Genomic DNA, 18,685 nt, shown 5'->3' with positions numbered 1-18,685 from the left:
TTCCTTCCTTATCTCTTTTGATTAGATCTATTTTTGCTTTTGCTTTGTCTGAGATCAGGATTGCTACCCCTGCTTTTTTCTTCAGCTGAAGCATAATATATTCTGTTCCAGCCTTTTACCTTTACCCTGTATGTGTCACTCTTTTTCAAATGTGTTTCCTGTAAACAACATATTGTAGGATTATGGTTTTTAATCCATTCTGCAATCCATTTCCTTTTATGGGAGAGTTCATCCCATTCACATTCACAGTTATGATTACTATCTGTGTCTTTTTCTCCATCCTTTCCCCCCATTTATGCTTTTCTTTCTCCTTTTTCCTTCCCCCTTCACTAGTGTTTTGCTTTTGACCACTGCCTCCTTCAGTCCCTCTCCCCTTTTATTATCCCTTTCCCTTTTCTTCCCCTTTACTCTTACTGCTTCCCTCCCTTCTTTCCCCCTCCCTTTTCTTTCCCCTTTTCCCTCCTACTGCCTATAGGGCAAGTTAGATTTCTATACCTAACTGATTATTATGCCCTTCTTGAGCCAAATCTGATGAGAGTAAGGTTCAAACAATGCTCCCCCCCCTTTCTTTCCCTCTGCTGTAATAGGATTTTGTGTCTTTTCCTGTAATGTAATTTACCCTTGTCTGCCTCCTCCTTTCTCAGTACATTTTCTAAGATCAGATTGATCCACTTATTTGGATCCATTTAACCCACTTGATTAGATTTTTTTTTATCATTACATCAAAGTCAACTAATATCCACCCTCTTTATGTATACTCCTTTAACATGGTGTAATAACAATACAGTTCTCAAGGGTTGCAAGTGTCATATTCCCTTGTAGGGGTTTAAACAGCCCCCCCTTATTAACAACATATTGTATCTTTCTGTCCCATTTACCTTTTGTCCTTCTTGAGTCCTGTACTTGAAGATCAAATTTTTTGTTGAGCTCTGGTCTTTTTATCAGGAAAGTTTGGAAGTCTCCTATTTCATTGAATATCCACTCCTCCCTTGAAAAATGATGCTCATTTTTGCTGGGTAATTGATCCTTGGCTGCATTCCAAGCTCCTTTGCCTTATGGAATATCATGTTCCATGCCCTGCGGTCTTTTAATGTAGAAGCTGCAAGGTCCTGTGTAATCCTGACTGTGGTTCCATGATATTTAAATTGTTTCTTTCTGGCTGCTTGCAGCACCTTCTCTTTCATCTGGTAATTTTGGAATTTTGCTATTATATTTGGTTGTCAATTTGGGATCTCTTTCAGGTGGTGATCGTGGATTCTTTCTATGGTTATTTTCCCTTCTGGTTCTAGGACTTCTGGGCAGTTTTCCTTTATGATTTCCTGAAAGATACTGTCCAGGCTCTTTTTTTCATCATGATTTTCAGGTAGTCCAATAATTTTTAAACTGTCTCTCCTGAGTCAATTTTCTAGGTCGGTTGTTTTACTGATGAGGTATTTTACATTTTCATCTATTTTTTCATTTGTTTCTGTTTGACTGATTCTTGCTCTCTCATAGAGACATTAGTTTCCATTTGTCCAATTCTAGTTTTTAACAGATTGTTTTCTTCTGTTAGTTTTTGTACTTCCTTCTTCAATTGGCCAATTGTGTTTTTTAGGGACTTGTTTTCTTCAGTGTACTCTTCTGTTAGTTTTTGTACTTCCTTCTTCAATTGGCCAATTGTGTTTTTTAGGGACTTGTTTTCTTCAGTGTATTTTTTTTCCAATTGGCCAATTGTATTTTTGAAGGACTCTTTACCTCTCTCATTTGACTATTAAAATCCTTCTTGAGCTCTTCTAAGAAGGCTTTTTGGGCTTCAGACCAGTTCATATTCCCTTTTGTTGCAGATGTGGGTTTGTTGACAATGTTGTCCTCTTCAGAATTTCTGTCTTGATCTTCACTCTTCTCATAATATGAATCTATGGTATGTTTCTTTTTACTCATAGTGTTTCTTTATTCCTTGGCCTTTAAAGAGATTGAGCTCTCCTGCTGGGGAACAGAGAGCACTGACCCAAGCTTCTTGTATTGGGAGCCTAGGTCTTGGTCACGGGATTTGTGTGCTGGGGCCTCTTATGTTGGCAATTGGAGGCTGTAGGTTTCTGGCAGCTTACCTCTTGTTGGGCAGGAATAAGCAAGGCTGGAACTTTCAGACAGTTCTAGGTTGCCTGTTTTTACTTTCCTTTAGCTTTCTTCAGCTCCTTTTAGATGGGTGTTCCAGGGTTTTTATCTTCCTGAGGCCCCCTGAAGTGTTGTCTCCCTTGTTTCTGCTAATGTACTGGGAGATTCCTTTGTGGTAGAGTGCTGAGGCACCTGGTGGTTTTCTGAGCTGGTTTCCACCGGTTTCCCCTGCCCTCACTGAGGCACTCGGAGGTCCAGGTGTTGGTGTTTGCTTGCTCTACCACATGGGCTTCAGGTTCTCTTCCTGCTTCACAGTTGGAGGTTCTGAGAGCTTACCTGGTGTTGGGCTGAAATAAGTATGGCACGGTCTTTAGGTTGATTTCTTCAGCTCTTTTCAGATGAATGCTGCAGGGTACTTATCCACCTGGGGCCTTTTTTAGTGCTGCTTCCCTTATATTTTTATTTTTTTTTAGGCAATTAGGCTTAAGTGACTTGCCCAGGGTCACACAGCTAGTAAGTGTCAAGTGTTTGGTTTGAGGCTGAATTTGAACTCAGGTCCTCCTGACTGCAGGGCTGGTGCTCTATCCACTGCGTGCCACCTAGCTGCCCCCTGCTTCCCTTATTTTTGCTGAGCCACTGGGAGAACTGTTTGCTGGGCTGCTGCACTACTGCTCCCTGTCTTTCTTCTAGTTCAGCTGTTCCAGGGTTGTTGTTTTTTTTTTTTTTCTGGGGTGATATTTTCTGGGTTTTCAGAGGTTGATAGGGGAGAGTGAGAGTGACTACCTTTGCACTCCACTATCTTGGCTCCCGGAAGCAGAAGTCTCTGAGCCCTCATTTTACAGATGAGGAAACTGAAGACTGGAAGTTTAAGCAAGGTACCCAAGGCCACATACCTCCCATAGTAAACAGCATGGCATATTGGGTGGTTCTGCATCCAGATACTAAGTAGATGTGACTGCAGGATCAGCTTCTGAAATTTAGGTGTTAAAAGTGGTATGGCCACAATTCAGATTAATTCAAATCTGAGCTTGCTCAGAGGCTAAGTATATCACACAAGGACTCTTAGTTGTGGGACCTAGTGGACCAACTAAGTCTACCCCCAGAGAGGTTCTGTGGTGGCTCAGGGATTATAGCACTAGGCCTAGAGTCGGGAAGACCTGACTTCGAATTGGAACTCGGAGCTTTACTAGTTGTGTGACCCTGGACAAGTCACTTAACCTCTTTTTTTCTGTTTCCTCTTCTATGAAATGGAATAATAACAGTACCTACCTCCCAGGGCTGTGGTGAGGATTGAATGGAATAACATTTGTAAAGCCCTTAGCTGAGTGACTGGTACATAGTAGGCACTTAATAAGTCTTTCCTTCCTTCCTTCCTCCCTTCCTTCCTTCCTTTCTTACCTCCTTTCCTTCCTCCCTCCCTCCTTTCCTTCCTTCCTTCCTTCCTTTCTTCCTTCCCTCCTCCCTTCCTTCCTTTTCCTATACAATGTAGACAACATCCTTCCAATCTTTCTCTCTCTTTTTCTCTCTCTCTCTCTTCTCTATCTTTTCCATAGGAAAGTAGAGGAAGGGGATAAACATTTATATAGCACCTACTATATACCAGTGAAAAGTAGCATAATGGTTATCCCATGACTCCATTCTTGGTGCACTACAGTACATGGAATTGTCATATACTCCTCTAAGAGATGTTCTTGCCTTCACAGTAATGGCAGTATCAGACTGTATGCAGTCTAGGCCTGGACCTAAGCTAGGGCAGAGAGGGAAACGACCTGGTGCCGGGTCAGGGAGCAGCCTCAATCTTGCAGTTGGTTGGAATGATCTCATGAGGTTTGCATTCCACTCTTTGGACCAGAAATACTGTGGTGCTATGAGTGTATCATAATGTTTCCTGCCTAACATTATGAATCTTTTGGATTCCAAATTGCATCTGGTATTTGGGATATTCAGGAAATTTTTTATTTGGGTTGTATATCCCTGGAGTGGAGTAAATGAAAAACATTTGTGTCTATGTGGCTTGCTTGGTGGAAAATGTCAATACTTGGTCCAATTTTTTTGGACAAGGGATTAAGAATTTGAAGTCTGTTTTGGCAAAGGATTGGAACTCCTTGTTGAAGCCTTGGTTATATTCTGAGCTCTGCTGTTTATTTGACTTAGGAAAATTTGCTTTGGAAATGATGATTTAAGTATCAAAATCATTGTGGGAGGATTTCATAAGCAAACCTTCTTCCCACGTGCCTAGATTATAAAATTGAAGGCAAATGGCCCATTCAGATTTACTGAAATATATCTCTATCTGGCAACCATGAATTTTAGAATTAGAAAGACATGTCAAATTGATCAGAAAGAAATTTCAAAGCCCATAAGTCATGCATTTAAAAGAATAACTCTTCATGTAGTTTGGGGGACTTGGGAGATTAAATAGAAAATCAGAAACATACATGTACAGTTGCAAAAAGAAAGTTTAATTGAAGTCTATTCAGTAGTTTAATGATAGAATATTTATAGTGATTTAGAGTAGTGGTTGCCAAATATTTTAAATTATACACTCCAAGAAGTTTAAAAAAGCATGAACTCACAATATTTGTATATTTCTTAAAATTTAATTTTCTTTCTTTTTCACCTACTCTCCCCATCCCCAATGAGGAAAAAAAAAAGAAAAACAAAATCATTTTAACAAATATGTTTGTATAGTCAAGTAAAACAAATTTCAACATTGCCCTCGTCCAGAAAATATATGCCTCATTCTGCAGCTCAAGTCTATCAGTTCTCTGTTAGGAGGCATGAAGCATGCTTCATTGTTGTCCTCTGGAATTGTGGTCAGTCATTGCATTGACCCAAATACTTAAATCTTTCAAAGTTATTTGTTTTTACAGGGCTGTTGTTTTATGAATTCTTTTCCTTGTCCTGCTCAGTTTCCTCTTCCTTAATTTATATGAGTCTTCCAAAGTTTGAAACTGTCACTTTCATCAATTTTTTTATAGAATAATATCCCATGCAGTCATATACCAGCATTTTTTAAAGCTGTTCCCCAGACGTTGAGCACTCTCTTAGTTTCTGGGTTTTTGCCATCATAAAAAGAGCTACTGGCATAAACTTTATACATCTGGGTCCTTTTCCTCTTTCTTTGATCTCTTCTGAATCCAGGTCTAATAATGATTGTATATTTAATTATCTAAAAATTCTATACATGTACTACTTAGCTAATATATTGCATATGTTACCAAGCATAGAGAAAAGTAAAGATTTCAAAATGAAATAACAATAAAATAAACATTATTTCAAATTACTTAAAATTTTCTGTTAGCATTCCAAAAGAAATGTTATGTTCTCAAATATCATTAGCAATAATAATCTTTTTTAATGATAGCAATGTAATTGAATATGGTGGGTTATTTTGGCAAATATTTTAATACTTTGTCATGCATCAGGAAGTTGCAATATGCTATAGTCAAAGGAACAAATGAAGGCACCATTGGTTACCTGCTTGGTTGGAGGATGCCCACAATTCCCCTCTCTGAATTTTGTATTCCACATGTGATGTGATCATATGACCTATGGAAAGATTAAAGAGATCAATGTCAATTCAAAGGTTAAGTATTAGTAAAGCTTAGTTTCTTCCTTAATTATTTACTTTTTCCCCAATGCACGTAGGAGTCAACAATAACCTTGCAATTGCCATATTCTGTTGACAAGAAGTGCCTGGTTTCTGTAAGTAAATACTGGAGGCTGGTTCTTACTGTTGGCAGGTAGGAGACACAATGTGCTTAACACAGTATTCTCTTGCTTCATGAGGTCATTTAAAAATATTGTAGTCTAGTGTAAGGTGTGTTTGGGGAATTTTTTAAAGATTTGACCACTTTCCTGGTTTCTATCCTTTAAATGGAAGGAATGCCCTAAACTTATATCTGAAGGCTCGACTCACCATCAAATACCAGTTACAAAAAAGACTATCACAAACAGTGAGGAAGCTAAGCGGCACAATCCATAGAATGTTGGACCTAGAGTTAGGAAGATCTGAGTTCAAATTCAGCCTCAGACACTTACTAGCTATTTGACCCTGGGTCAGTCTCTTAATCTCAGTATGCCCCAGTTTCCTCATCTATAAAATGAGGATAATAACAGCACCTATCTCCCAGGATTGTTGTGAGGGTCAAAGGAGGTAGTATTTGCAAAGAGTTTCATAAACTTTAAAGTGCTATGCAAATACTAGTCATTGTTCTTGTTATTATTAATAATGATATAAATAAATACCTTTATCCAAGCAGATACCCAATAAGAATCAGATGAATTGTATGGATTAGAAAATGCTAGGCTATATCCAGGGTGAATGAGCTGTCCCACTGGGAATTAGATATCTCAGTTCAACAGAAAATCTCAAATCTTACCTATCCTTCTAGTCTTCTAGGCAGGAAAGCAAGAAACCAGGGGCATGTTGAAAGACTGGTTTATCTACACATAAGTCACTTCAGAAAACATTCTCTTTTTCTAGGGGGTCTCTTCTTGAAAAGTCCTAGAACCATGTGTGTCCTTTTTAAAAGTGGGAAACAGGAAGACTATCTCCCTCTCAAGCACTCCACAACTCCACGCCTAATGCAGGCATGCAGAGCTAAGTAACCTTTCTCTCTTCCAATGAGGAGAGTCTTATGATGTAAGTGTACCAAGCTTGAACACTGGGTTACACTGGGCAGAATGATTGGTTGGAATGAACTGCTTTAATGATTATGTCAGCGAGTGTCAGAAATCTAGAGAGAAATCTAGAGAGAAGTCTTTCTTCTAGCATGCTGGAACAGTGACGTAGGATGTGGTTGTGAATAGTGAAGAGCTCTTTCTGGAGCATGGTACTTCTGTGTCTCTCCTTCTAACTCTCCCTTAGTAACAAAACAAACACGATTTTTCAGTCAACCTTTTTTCTCCCTCCAGGAAGTCAGACTTTCTAGAAACTCTTCAAGTTGTTCCTCTTCAGACATTTTTGGATCTCTCTGACGTTTGTTCTTTAAACACTGAGATTTTCCCAAGAACACTTTTCTCTTGGGCCACCACTTTCCTGGCTTCTTTCTCTTGGGGTCTTCAGGTATCTGAGTCTTGTCTTCCTCTTTGCTAGGAACATCAGATTTTAAGGGCAACTCTAGGTCCTTATCCAATGGCCCACATTTGGCTATAATAAAGAAGAAGGATGATTTTCTAAGAAGCCCTTGGACAATACGGCTCAAATCCACTTCTACCTATGGACAATGTATGGCTGCCACTGTTAGAAATTGCATTCAAGACAGAACCCCATAGTGATTTCAGCTGCATGTCCAGCATCTTGCCATCTTTGGTTCCATCTATTGGAACTCTAGAAGGTCTATATCTGGACTGACTCAAGCAGCTCCATTCAGCTAGAATGATAGAGGCAATTCTTGAAAAGCTTAGACCAATGACTCAAGGTCCACATGGATTGCTTTGGTAGGAGATGAAACTTCAGTGTCCACTCAATTTTCCTCTGCAAAATAAACCTGCGAGGAATGAACTGCTGAGCTAATCAAGGCATTGGAAGCTCTTCTCTTTTGTAATGTTTTTACCTTCATGTTTTGTTCCTTTCCTCAATATCTTGATATACATCCACAGTCTTACTTTTGGAATAGTTTTTGCATTCATTGCTTTCTTCTTTATGAAGTTCTTCAATTAGCTTTCTTACTGCTCCTCTTACATGCTGCTTTATTTCCCATCTGCCTGCCTTTGCATTTGCATCATTCCCTATCCTTGGAATGTGCTCTCCTCTCATCCATACCACTTAGAATTCCTAGTTCCCTTGAAGGTTCAACTCAAATGCCATGTTCTACATGAAGCTTTTATTGATCTTGCTAGATGCTAGTTGGTGAGGGCAGCTAGGAGGTACATTGGATAAATCACCAGGCCTGGTGTAAAGAAGACCCGAGTTCACATTCATCCTCAGTTACTTACTAGTTACATGACCCTAGACAAGTCACTCACCCCAATTTGCTTCAGTTTGTCATCTGTAAAATGAGCTGGAGAAAGAAATGGCAAGTCAACTCCAATGTCTTTGCCAATAAAGCCCCGAATAGGGTCACAAAGAGCTGGACATAACTGAAACGACTGAACAGCAATAATAAAAATGTGCCTTAACTCCTTAGTTACATATTAACTCATTAATCAGGGGACATTTGTGCATATTGACCCAGAATAATAACTGGAGTACTAAAATAGATATGTTAAGTTCATAAGAATAGTACAGGTCAGTAAGGTCTGAGGGAGGAATTCACTGTCTATGAGGGATGATTTAAGGAAGTGGGCTCTTTTACACTTTGCCTTAAAACACAGATTGCATGAATGGAAAAAATAACATTATTAAACACTTATTAGTTGCTAGATACTGTGCTAAATGCTTGGGATACAAATTTAAAGGTAAAAATTATGCCTGCTTTGATGGGGGAGCAGCAGATACAGGGGATTAACCACCATGGAAGCTTTTGATTGGAAAGTGACAGGGGTGATGAATTCAGCCATTTGGAGAGTAGATTAATGCACTTTTTAAAAGTATCAATGGCAGATTAATCTCACTATGATTCACAAACTTTAAATGGGGGGTGGGTAAGGAGAGGGTACTGAAAATGGATCCATTCAGGGTGGGAGGGTGACTGGGAAGGAAATGACCAGGGAGAAGAGTAAAGCATTGTCGGGGTTGGTCTGATGAGGGAAGTCACTCGTCAGGACCTAGGGTGAGAGAGTTGCAGCTCAAAGGTTAAAGCATCTAGGGCATGGTTTCTAGTCTGGGTGGCAAGGTGGCTGGGAAGATGATTGGAAAAGTAGGAAATTTATATATATATATATATATATATATATATATATATATATATATATATATATATACACACACACACACACACATACACACACACACACACACACACACACATATATATTTTAAGGTCTAATTCATATAGTGCTTTACGGTTTTCAAAATATTTTCAAACTCACAAACTGATTTACAAAACAATCTTGTGAGTTATCAATTGACAAACATTATTGATCATTCACAATATGCTGAACTCTGTGCTAAGTGCTGGGAACACCAGGAAAGAAGGAAGGAAGGAAAGACAGAAGGAAGGGAAAAAAGAAGGAAGGAAGGAGGGAGGGGGGAGGAAAGAAGGAAAAAGAAAAAAAGAAGGAAATAATTATTTGTTAAGTCCCTACTATGTGTCAGGCACTGTGCTAAGCATTTTACAAATGTTATCTCACTTCACTGTCATAAGATCTTCAGAGAATCTCAGTGACTTTTCCAGGGTCTCACAGCCAGTAAGTATCTAAATTGGGATTTGAACATGTGGCTTTTTGACTCCCAGTCTGGCCTCCCATCCACTGCGCCATACTGTTTCTCAGAACACGTGGGGTTTCAGTGAGGCCACATGGTCTCAGGACTGGCTAGAAGGCCAGTTGCAAGACTAGGGTTATGTTTGCTTCGTTGGACATGTTGGCTCAGTGACCAAATCACTGAACTTCTCAAGGCTCCAAGAACCTCTCCAGGAATCTAAGTTATGGAAGAGTTGCTGATCAGTAGCTATTTAGGGAATTTCCATACTGGAAGTTCTGCACATCAGTCAAAATCACAAATCTGGACAAAAAGCCCCAAATAAACGAAAAAGGATTTACAAAGCTTTAGAGTCAGGAACTGGGGAAGGAGAGACATTCACGCTGGTGGAACAAGAGGGAGGAAATAAGGGCACATGGAAGATGTGAATGGTGAGTAGTGCCTTTTGGACTGCTTTTCATACAAGTCCGCCTGTGGCTAGCCCCTCATTTTCCAGGTTGGCTAGATGGGTAAATTTGGTGTCTCTGGACAAAGATAGATAAAAAGCCTGTTCCCATTCTATGTGACTCTCTGTGATTTTGATGATAATAACCACTGACATCAATGTAGCTCTAATGTTTGCAAAAATGATGTATATAATTACCTCTGTTTAATTTTCACACATCTGGATATATTATCATCAATATTAATTCATTAATATGGTCATGAATTAATATTATTAATATTATTGTTGTTATTCTCATTTTGTAGAAAAGGAAACTGAGTCTCAGAGAAGTCAAATGATTTGCCTTGTCTTGTAACTGGCACAGACATCAGAGGCTAGTGTGGCATAGTGGGAAGAGTCAGGAGACCTGCATTCAAATGCTGATTTTACTGCTTATAAGCTCTGTGACCTTAAGCAAATCACAATGTCTCTGACAAAATAAGGCAGTTAGATGAGAAGACCTTGAAGGTCCCTTCCAGCATTAACTCCATGGTCCTAGGATGTAAAGCATTGTTAAGAAATGAGCCAACATCCTCTTGATTCCAAAGCCAGCTTTCTGTCCAACACCACGGGCTGTCTCTCACCCAAGAGGCACTTAGAAGTCGATTTCATGTAAGTTTCTGCCAGCCACCTTCCTCATATCTCTGCCAGAGATAAGAAGTTCAGTCCCTTTTCTCATTTCATCTGCTCCCCCCGTTGATTTATTTTTAATTTAGTTGTCAGTAAATGAAGCCTCCCTGAAGCACATAAGGCTGGAAATTGAGGAATGAGTGGGAGCCTGCTGATGCAGGAGGTGACAGCAAGGTTGTATTGATGCCAACTGAGTCCTCACCACAAAACCTCTTCCTCACAGCAATAGATATAATTGCATTTGTTTTCATATTCCATGATTAGTATAAAGAGATGCAAATGTGCCTGCTCCTTGGAGGCTGCAGTGCTGCCAACAAGTTTATTGAGTTAAATAGTTTTAACAGAGATATTAACATTTTCTCATTTTATTACAAAGCTGCCCAACTGTTCACCACCCTGCATTTTCTAATGACAGTTTCAATTCATCTTAGGTTACAAAATTAAAAATCATTATCTTATCCTCATGTTCTGAAGGGTGGATATATGGCCTGCTAGGCCATGAAGATGCTTCTATTAACTTTTCTGGTTATTAATCTGATAAACATAAAGACTGATGAAAATGCTAGGGAGGTATTCCTTACTTCAACACAGTTCTCTTGTTGTGTTAGGTCCTCAGCCCCCACATACTTGGCTTCTAGACAGAAGAGAAGGGTCTCTAGTGCTTACAAAGGGATACCTGCTTCTGCTAAATGTCTAAGTTGGTGATGGTGGTTGTGGGGGATGAGTGGGTTCAAAGGAGGGAATTCCTGTATCCTAAGCCTAATAATAAGAAATACTAAGGATAGCTTCCCACAGCCAAGTGCCTAAACACAGCCATGTGAATGGCTCAAGAAGCAGCCAGCTTTGTCTACTAACAGTTACCCATACCTTCTTGGGTACTAGAATGGATTCTGGCATGGGGAGATAGGGAGGTAAGTGAGTAAGCCCTCTGATGTTGGGTTCCCCTGTTCATCGAGGGACACCCCCCTGGGTATTCATACATAGGCCCCAGTGTGGAGAGCTCTCCAGACTCACAAAGTGGTGAATGAAACACAAGAAAAGAAGATCCTGTTTGGGTAAATGGCCAGATCATTGTCCTAGGAATCTGTGGAAACTACCCCAGGGCTTTGATTGTTGGGACCATGTGGCATTGGAAATAGAAAGGGAAGGAATGAATCACAGAGATTCAGGAAGAATGAATCTTGGGGAGACTGTGTCTCAGTAGTATTTATATGACATGGGTGAGTGTGGTAAAGTCATCTACAAATGATAGTTAAAGGGGGCAAGTATCCCTAGGGGAGATGGCCATAGACTTCTACCTGCCTTCCCTGCCAATCTCCTAGAGGGGCTATGCTGATAGGGAAATTCCTACGGGTAGAGGAGTTTGTGATGTGTTTAAGAAGGAAGAATGTAAGGCAGGAAGGAAGCAAACAGGCATATACTGAGTTCCTGCTATGTGCCAGGAACTGTGCTAAGTGCGTGAAAAATATCATCTCTTTTAATTCTCACAAAAACCCTGGGAGGTAGGGCTATTATTATCCTCATTTATATTTGAGAAAACTGAGGCAGACAGAGGTCAAGTGACTTTCCCTGAGTCTCATATTTAGTAAGTGTCTGAGGCTGGATTTGAACTCAGGGCTTCCTGATTGCAAGCCCATCATTCTATCCACTGTGCCACCTAGTTGCCTATTTATAATAAATTGGAGTGAAAGAAGTTTGAAAAAAAATTCTTAATTGTTTCTTATATTCTGGGCACTGTGCTAGGTACCAAGAAAACAAACACAACTGTGAGAAGTTCCCTACTCTCTGGAAGGTCACATGCAGTAGGCTGGGTTAACCTATCTAGGGGAGTGGGGCCAGGGAAGGGAGTTTTGCTCTGGGTGGTCACAGGAATGGTGAGTGGAGCTAGTGGGCGGCTGATTGTATTCCTTATCTCAAGCAAGATGTAGAAAGGGCCGGCACATTCCAAGAAGATGCCTGCTGTAGATGACTGTTTGGGGCAAGGTCCCTCATTAAAGTGAAGTGAGCTAGCTGGATTTGTGCTCATATACTCACTCACCAATCAGTTCAGCTCAGCTTTACTCCAGGGCAGGAGTTAAAAGCAGAGTGGATTAATTTCCCTGGAACTAGGGGTCTAGTTTCTGGAGGTTCCCTCTGAAGGCAAAGTGAAAGAAATAAGAAATCACCCCAGAAATCACAGTTCTAGACAGAAGAGGAGGGTCTCTGGTCCTTTACAAAGGGATACCTGCTTCTGCTAAATGTCTAATTTGGTGATGGTGGTTGTGGGGGATGAGTGAGTTCAAAGGAGGGAATTCATTTATCCTAAGCTTAATAATATCTGAAATGTCTGAATGTCTGAAAATGTTAATCTAACTGTTGGTACTCCAAAGGATTAAATAATATCAGTATCAATATGGTTATTATAAACAATGCCAAAAGGCAAAGAAGAGGTTTTAACAAAATTGTCTCCCTCTTCCTGCATTTTAAAACATCTGTCCATCCATCCATCCATCCATCCATCCATCCATCCATCCGTCCATCCATCCATCCATCCATCCACATGCACACACCCAGCACAACAATAAAATCAAATGACTCATACCAATCCATTAACTATCTGCCAGTATTTGGAAACAGTTGGGTGAAGTGTGTGTGTGTGTGCATGTGTGTGTGTGTGTGTGTGTGTGTGTGTGTGTGTGTGTGTGTGTGTGTGTATGTGTGAGACTATTGGATGTAGACTCAAATCTTCACTGGCCACATACTCTCTGTGTGACCCTTTTTCTTGTTCAGTCATTTCAATCATGTTTGACTCTTTGTGACCCCATTTGGGGTTTTCCTGGCAAAGATATTGGAGTGGTTTCCCATTTCCTTCTCCAGCCCATTTTACAGATGAGAAAACTGAGACAAACAGGGTTAAGTGACTTAAATTAATTTCAGTTAGGTAAGTTAGATGTAAGTTAAGTGACTTGCCCAGGATCACACAGCTAGTGAATGTCTGAAGATGGATTTGAACTCTGGAAGAGGAGTCTTTCTGACTCCAGGCCTGGTGCTCTAACCACTTTGCCACCTAGCTGTTCCTTATGACTTTAATTATCATCTGGCCTTTTCTGGGCTGTTTCCTTCATTCACTGCAATATACTAAATCCCCTGCTCGTGAGGAGAGTACTTTCTACTGACTACAGTCTTATGGGTCTCTATTCATTCTCCCATCTCCTGTAAAAAGGAGACAATAAACCTTGAAAGTCACAAGATGGTTATGATATCTAAATGAAGTGATGTCTAGTATACAATACTTTGCTTTGATAAAGCTACAAGGAAAGGGAGAATATTTGTCAATTTATTGGTGTAGAGAACTCCCAGACGAGGAAGCTCCCTCTACCAGTAGAAGTCAGCACCCCTCTGCAACTTGATTTTAGTGTTCTGGGAGGTTCAGTACTTGCTTAGGGTCTCACAGCCAGTATGCATCAGAGGTGAGACTTGAAGTCTGGTCTCCCGGGCTTCCAGGCCTGCTCTCTTTCTCCACAAATTCTTTGCCTCTCTACTGTAACTACAAAGCACGTGGGAAGGGTGACTGTTGTGATTTAGTTCATCTAACTAACATCACTGTGTATTTCTTTCTGCTGGCCTCAGGAAGGAGAAAACATTTTCTACTTGGCGGTGGAAGATATAGAGACAGACACGGAGCTTTTGATTGGCTATCTGGACAGTGATATGGAAGAGGATGAGGAGGAAGAGGAAGACGTGGAGGAAACAGCTGTGAACAAAGAGGCTCATGGGAAACATACCAGAAAAACCCCACCAGCTCATGCGAAAGGTACTCACCCATTCACGTTGTGGTGTGTGAACAAGAAAGTCCACTGTTATCAAGTTGCATTAAAGTCAGCTGCTCAAAAAAATGGATGGGTTACGTTTTACGAGTCTGATTTCTTTCAGGTGTCATGAATTGAGCATCTCTCAAATGGTGTTTATCTAACTACCTTTTTTTTTCTTTTTTACTTAGTCTGTACAAAACAAAACAAAACAAAAAACAGCTAGGTAGCATGGGGTTGCCTCATACACATACTGGCTGTGTGACCCTGGGCAAGTCACTTAACCTCTGTCTGTCTCAGTTTCCCCACAAGGTTTTGTTTTGAGGATCAGATAATACTGTGTAGTGACAGGCTCCTGGAAATTACCTGGCCTTGATGTCTGAGGCACTGTCTAGTATTGGAGATTGTCTGCAAGCTTTGAAGTATTAGGTAAATGCTAGTATTTATTATTCTTCTTCCAATTTTCTAGATGAGGATACCAAGGCTCAGAAATATTAAATGACTTACTCATGATCACACAGCTAGTAAATTTGAGAGACAGACTTTGGACACCCAGGTCTTCTGCCACCACATCCACTGCTCCATCCCTGTTGTAAACCTCTCCAGAGGGCCACACAATTTCCATGGCTGACTTCTTAGTGACTGCAGATCACCTCTACTTCAGTTTAAACCTATAGTCTAGGTGTGCAGTAGAAAGGCATTGGATTCAGTCAGAAGACTTGAGCTTAAATCCCTACCCTGGAAATGACAATCTGTGTGACCTTGGGTAAGTGAACCATCCCTGAATGAACAGATTTGCTTTATTTCTCCGTACCATTTGGAGGTAGAACCAGATGGTTCCCTAAATCCTTTCCAGCTTTCAGTTCAATGAAATTATTATCTCCTCTGAGACGACCTGATGGGGTGTTCTCCTGACTCATATCCACCACCTCTAGTTTGCTAGGATGCTGGGGCACACCCAGATTTTGTAGCCCATTTTTGTGGGCATGTTTGCTTGTTTGTTTGTTTCCATTTAGTCCAGATCAGTGTTCCAAGACCCAACAATAAACTTGTGCCTTCTGAAGTTCAGGAGATGTTTGGACATTTCCAGAAGACACTTAATAAATAAGAATCAATTGATTTAAAATGTCTCCTTACTCTTCAACATGGACTTGCTGTGTTTGGGTGTTTAAATGAGATGACTTCAGAAATGTATGCTTCTTTTCCATATCTGGACACTATTTTCCCTAGAGAATGATGTGCAGGGTACATGTAGTTCCCAGCACTGGGAATATAATAGGTGCTTAGTAGGTGTTTGTTGACTGACAGATGATAGGAATGGGGACAAAAGCTATGGTGTTGTGGTTAGGAGGACCTCCTCAGCCAGGAGACTCCCTATCTTAATGCAGGTTGGTTCTTTCTCTGCAATGTTTACCCTTCAAATGTTGCCTAGAGCCCTCAGAAGTTCAGTATTCTATCTGCCCAGGGTCAAACAGTCAGTGTGACTTGGACCTGGGTCTGCCTCTCCACCACCTATGCTAACGCTGTCTCTTCCTAAATGCTTTTAAAAAATAAATCAAATTAAATTATTGACTATAAAATGACAAAGGAGTGCATAGCTGGTCACTGTTGCTCATGAAGAAAATGGATTTTAATTTCTAAAACTGGGGCAGAGGGTCTGCCACCCAAGTTGACCACAAATAATCATGTTTCTCTCTGTGCTTTGTTCCCAGATTCTCCAAGCTGTAAGAAGGACCATGCCTGTCCCCACTGTGAATCCAGCTTTGCCAGCCAGGAGATCCTGGCTGAACACCTGCAGATGCTTCATCAAAAGCCAAGTGAGGAGAAGGAATTCAAATGCAAGAACTGTGGGAAGAAATTCCCAGTGAAGCAAGCTTTACAGAGACAGTGAGTACCAAGGCCCATCCCCTTCCCAGAGTGCCTTTCACTAAACAGTGGGAGCATGTCTTTCATGCGGGTGGCTGGTTTAATGTAGCTCTTTGTCCCCCAGCCTCTGGTCTAGGCATTCCCCCTCTTGCTTATGAATTAGCATTTTGGATTATCATTCTGAAGGCCAGAAACAGGGCTTTTCTTGGCTCAATCTGTCAATCCTTGACTGATTTCAATATACCATTTCTTGGGTACCTACTCTGTGGCACAGGCATCACTGGGGTCCCAAAGACAAAAATGTAAGAGTCCCTGCCCTCAAGGAATTTTCATTCTCTTACGGGGTGGGAGCGGGGTGAGAATGAACCCTGGACCCAGAGGGGTGGTTAAAAGACAAGTACAATGGAAATAAGGCAATTGCCAGAGGAAACTAGTGGAAAACTCTGCAGGGATCAAAAAAGGCACCTGAGCTGAGCCTTGAGGAAAGCTGAGAATTCCAGGAGGAGAAGGTGAGGAATAGGGGGGAAATCTGGAGCAGAAAGATCCACCGGGCTGCTAGATCTCTGTTAGCTTCATTAATAGTGAGACAACAAAGTAGCATTACCCATAGAAAACAGCTAGTGGGGTCAGGAAGACCTGAATCTAAACCCTGCTTCAGACACGTACCGGCCTTGCCATCCTGGGCAAGTCATTTCACCTCTCTTGGCCTCAACTTCCTCATCTGTAGAATGATAAAATAATACATTATATAAATAATATTGGGGATGCAATATAAATATATAATAATATATTATATAATATATAATTTTATATATAATTATATATAAATAAAATAAAATGTAATATACAAATAATATAAATATATAAAATAATACAAATAATTTTATATAAATAATATTGAGGAAACTGAGGCAAGCAGAGGTTAAGTGACTCCCCAACAGTCATACAGCTAGTGAAGTATCTGAGGCAGGATTTGAATTCAGGTTTTGCTAACTCCAGGCTCAGTGCTCTGGTTAAAAAGATACCAATTACCACACAAGTTTACTCTCAGGAAAGCACCTACCTCCTAGGCTACTGTGGAGAAAAATGACAGAATATTTGTAAGGTTCATTATAAGCCTTATTGTTGTTATTTAAACTCTTTGTGACCCCATTTGGGATTTTCTTGGCAAAGATACTGGAGTAGCTCGCCATTTCCTTCTCCAGTTCATTTTACAGATGAGGAAACTGAGGCAAACAGGGATAAGTGACTTGCTTAGGGTCACACAGCTTGTAAGTGTCTGAGGCTGGATTTGAACTCAGGAAGACGAGTCTTCCTGACTCCCAGCCAAAGTGCTGTATAGATGCTGCTGCTGCTGTTTTATTGAAGAGGAGAAAACTACAGCTTGGTTTTGATGGGTGACTTGTCAACATTCACATGCTGGTCAGTGTCATAATCTGCACTCCAAACCGAGGCTTTGAATTCTCCCCACTACCCAAATGCCTTCTTGGAATATAATTGCATTGCAGATGACCTAGATTAAAATCATTGCTACAGAGTACCAGGACAAACCACATTTTTCTCAATTCTTTTTTATGTTCTTAAAAATTAGTAATGTTGTTTTTCAATCTTGGCCCAAACCTTTGATTTCATTGTGTGGGGAACTCCTGGTGGGAAAAGCCTCTCCTCTAATGCAGATCTACCGCTGATCATATGATCCTTACATTTTGTCTCTGAGACCTGCCTGGGGCACTGGGAGGTTAACCGGGGTCACAGCTAGTACAGTCAGAAGCAGAGTGGGAGCCGAGACCATCGGGAGTGACTGCAAGGCCGATTGCTGAGGCATTTCAGAACGATTCTTTCTTCCTAAGTCCCATTCAAGTGAAGTTTAGAAATGTCCTGGGTCTTATATCAAGGCTATTGTCACCTAGGCTCCTTTGCCTTCTGTTTATGGGACTTTTAGCTGTCCTTTCATCACTCAAAGGCAAGAAGATCCAGAAATCCATCAGAGGAGGCACTGAGAGAGAGACAGAGAGAGAGACACAGAGAGATACAGGAAGAGAGAGAGAGAGAGAGAGAGAGAGAGAGAGAGAGAGAGAGAGAGAGAGAGAGAGAGAGAGAGAGAGAGAGAGAGAAACAGAGAGACAGAGACAGAGACAGTTCTCAAAACACCCCGGGGAGGTAGGTTTTATTGTCATCCCCATTTTAGAGATGAGAAACCAGAGGCTAAAAGAGGTTAAGAGAGATAGGTACAAAGAAAGGGGAGAGAGAGAGAGACAGAGAGAGAGAGACACACACACACAGAGAGAGAGAGAGACAGAGAGAGAGAGAGAGAGAGACAGAGACAGAGAGACAGAGAGAGAGACACAGAGAGAGACAGAGACAGAGACAGAGAGAGAGACAGAGAGAGACACAGAGAGAGAGAGAGACAGAGAGAGAGACACAAAGAGAGAGACAGACAGAGACACAGAGAGAGAGAGACAGACAGAGACAGAGAGAGAGAGACAGAGAGAGACACACAGAGAGAGAGACAGA

General features: G+C 40.8%; 1 protein-coding gene across 1 annotated transcript in view; it reads left to right on the top strand.

Annotated features, from left to right (window-relative positions):
- The window catches only part of PRDM5 (PR/SET domain 5), a 181,208-nt gene that overhangs the window by 60,520 nt on the left and 102,003 nt on the right, over positions 1–18,685 (top strand). Inside the window, 2 exon segments of the mRNA XM_021008339.2 lie at positions 14,127–14,310; positions 16,018–16,192. Coding sequence (XP_020863998.1) covers positions 14,127–14,310; positions 16,018–16,192 — 359 coding nt within the window.

This window comes from Phascolarctos cinereus, unplaced genomic scaffold, assembly GCF_003287225.1.
Source record: "Phascolarctos cinereus isolate Bilbo 61053 unplaced genomic scaffold, phaCin_HiC Scaffold_9;HRSCAF=440, whole genome shotgun sequence".
In the NCBI taxonomy this organism is placed as follows: Eukaryota; Metazoa; Chordata; class Mammalia; order Diprotodontia; family Phascolarctidae; genus Phascolarctos; species Phascolarctos cinereus.
This window is presented reverse-complemented; position numbering and strand designations above follow the sequence as displayed.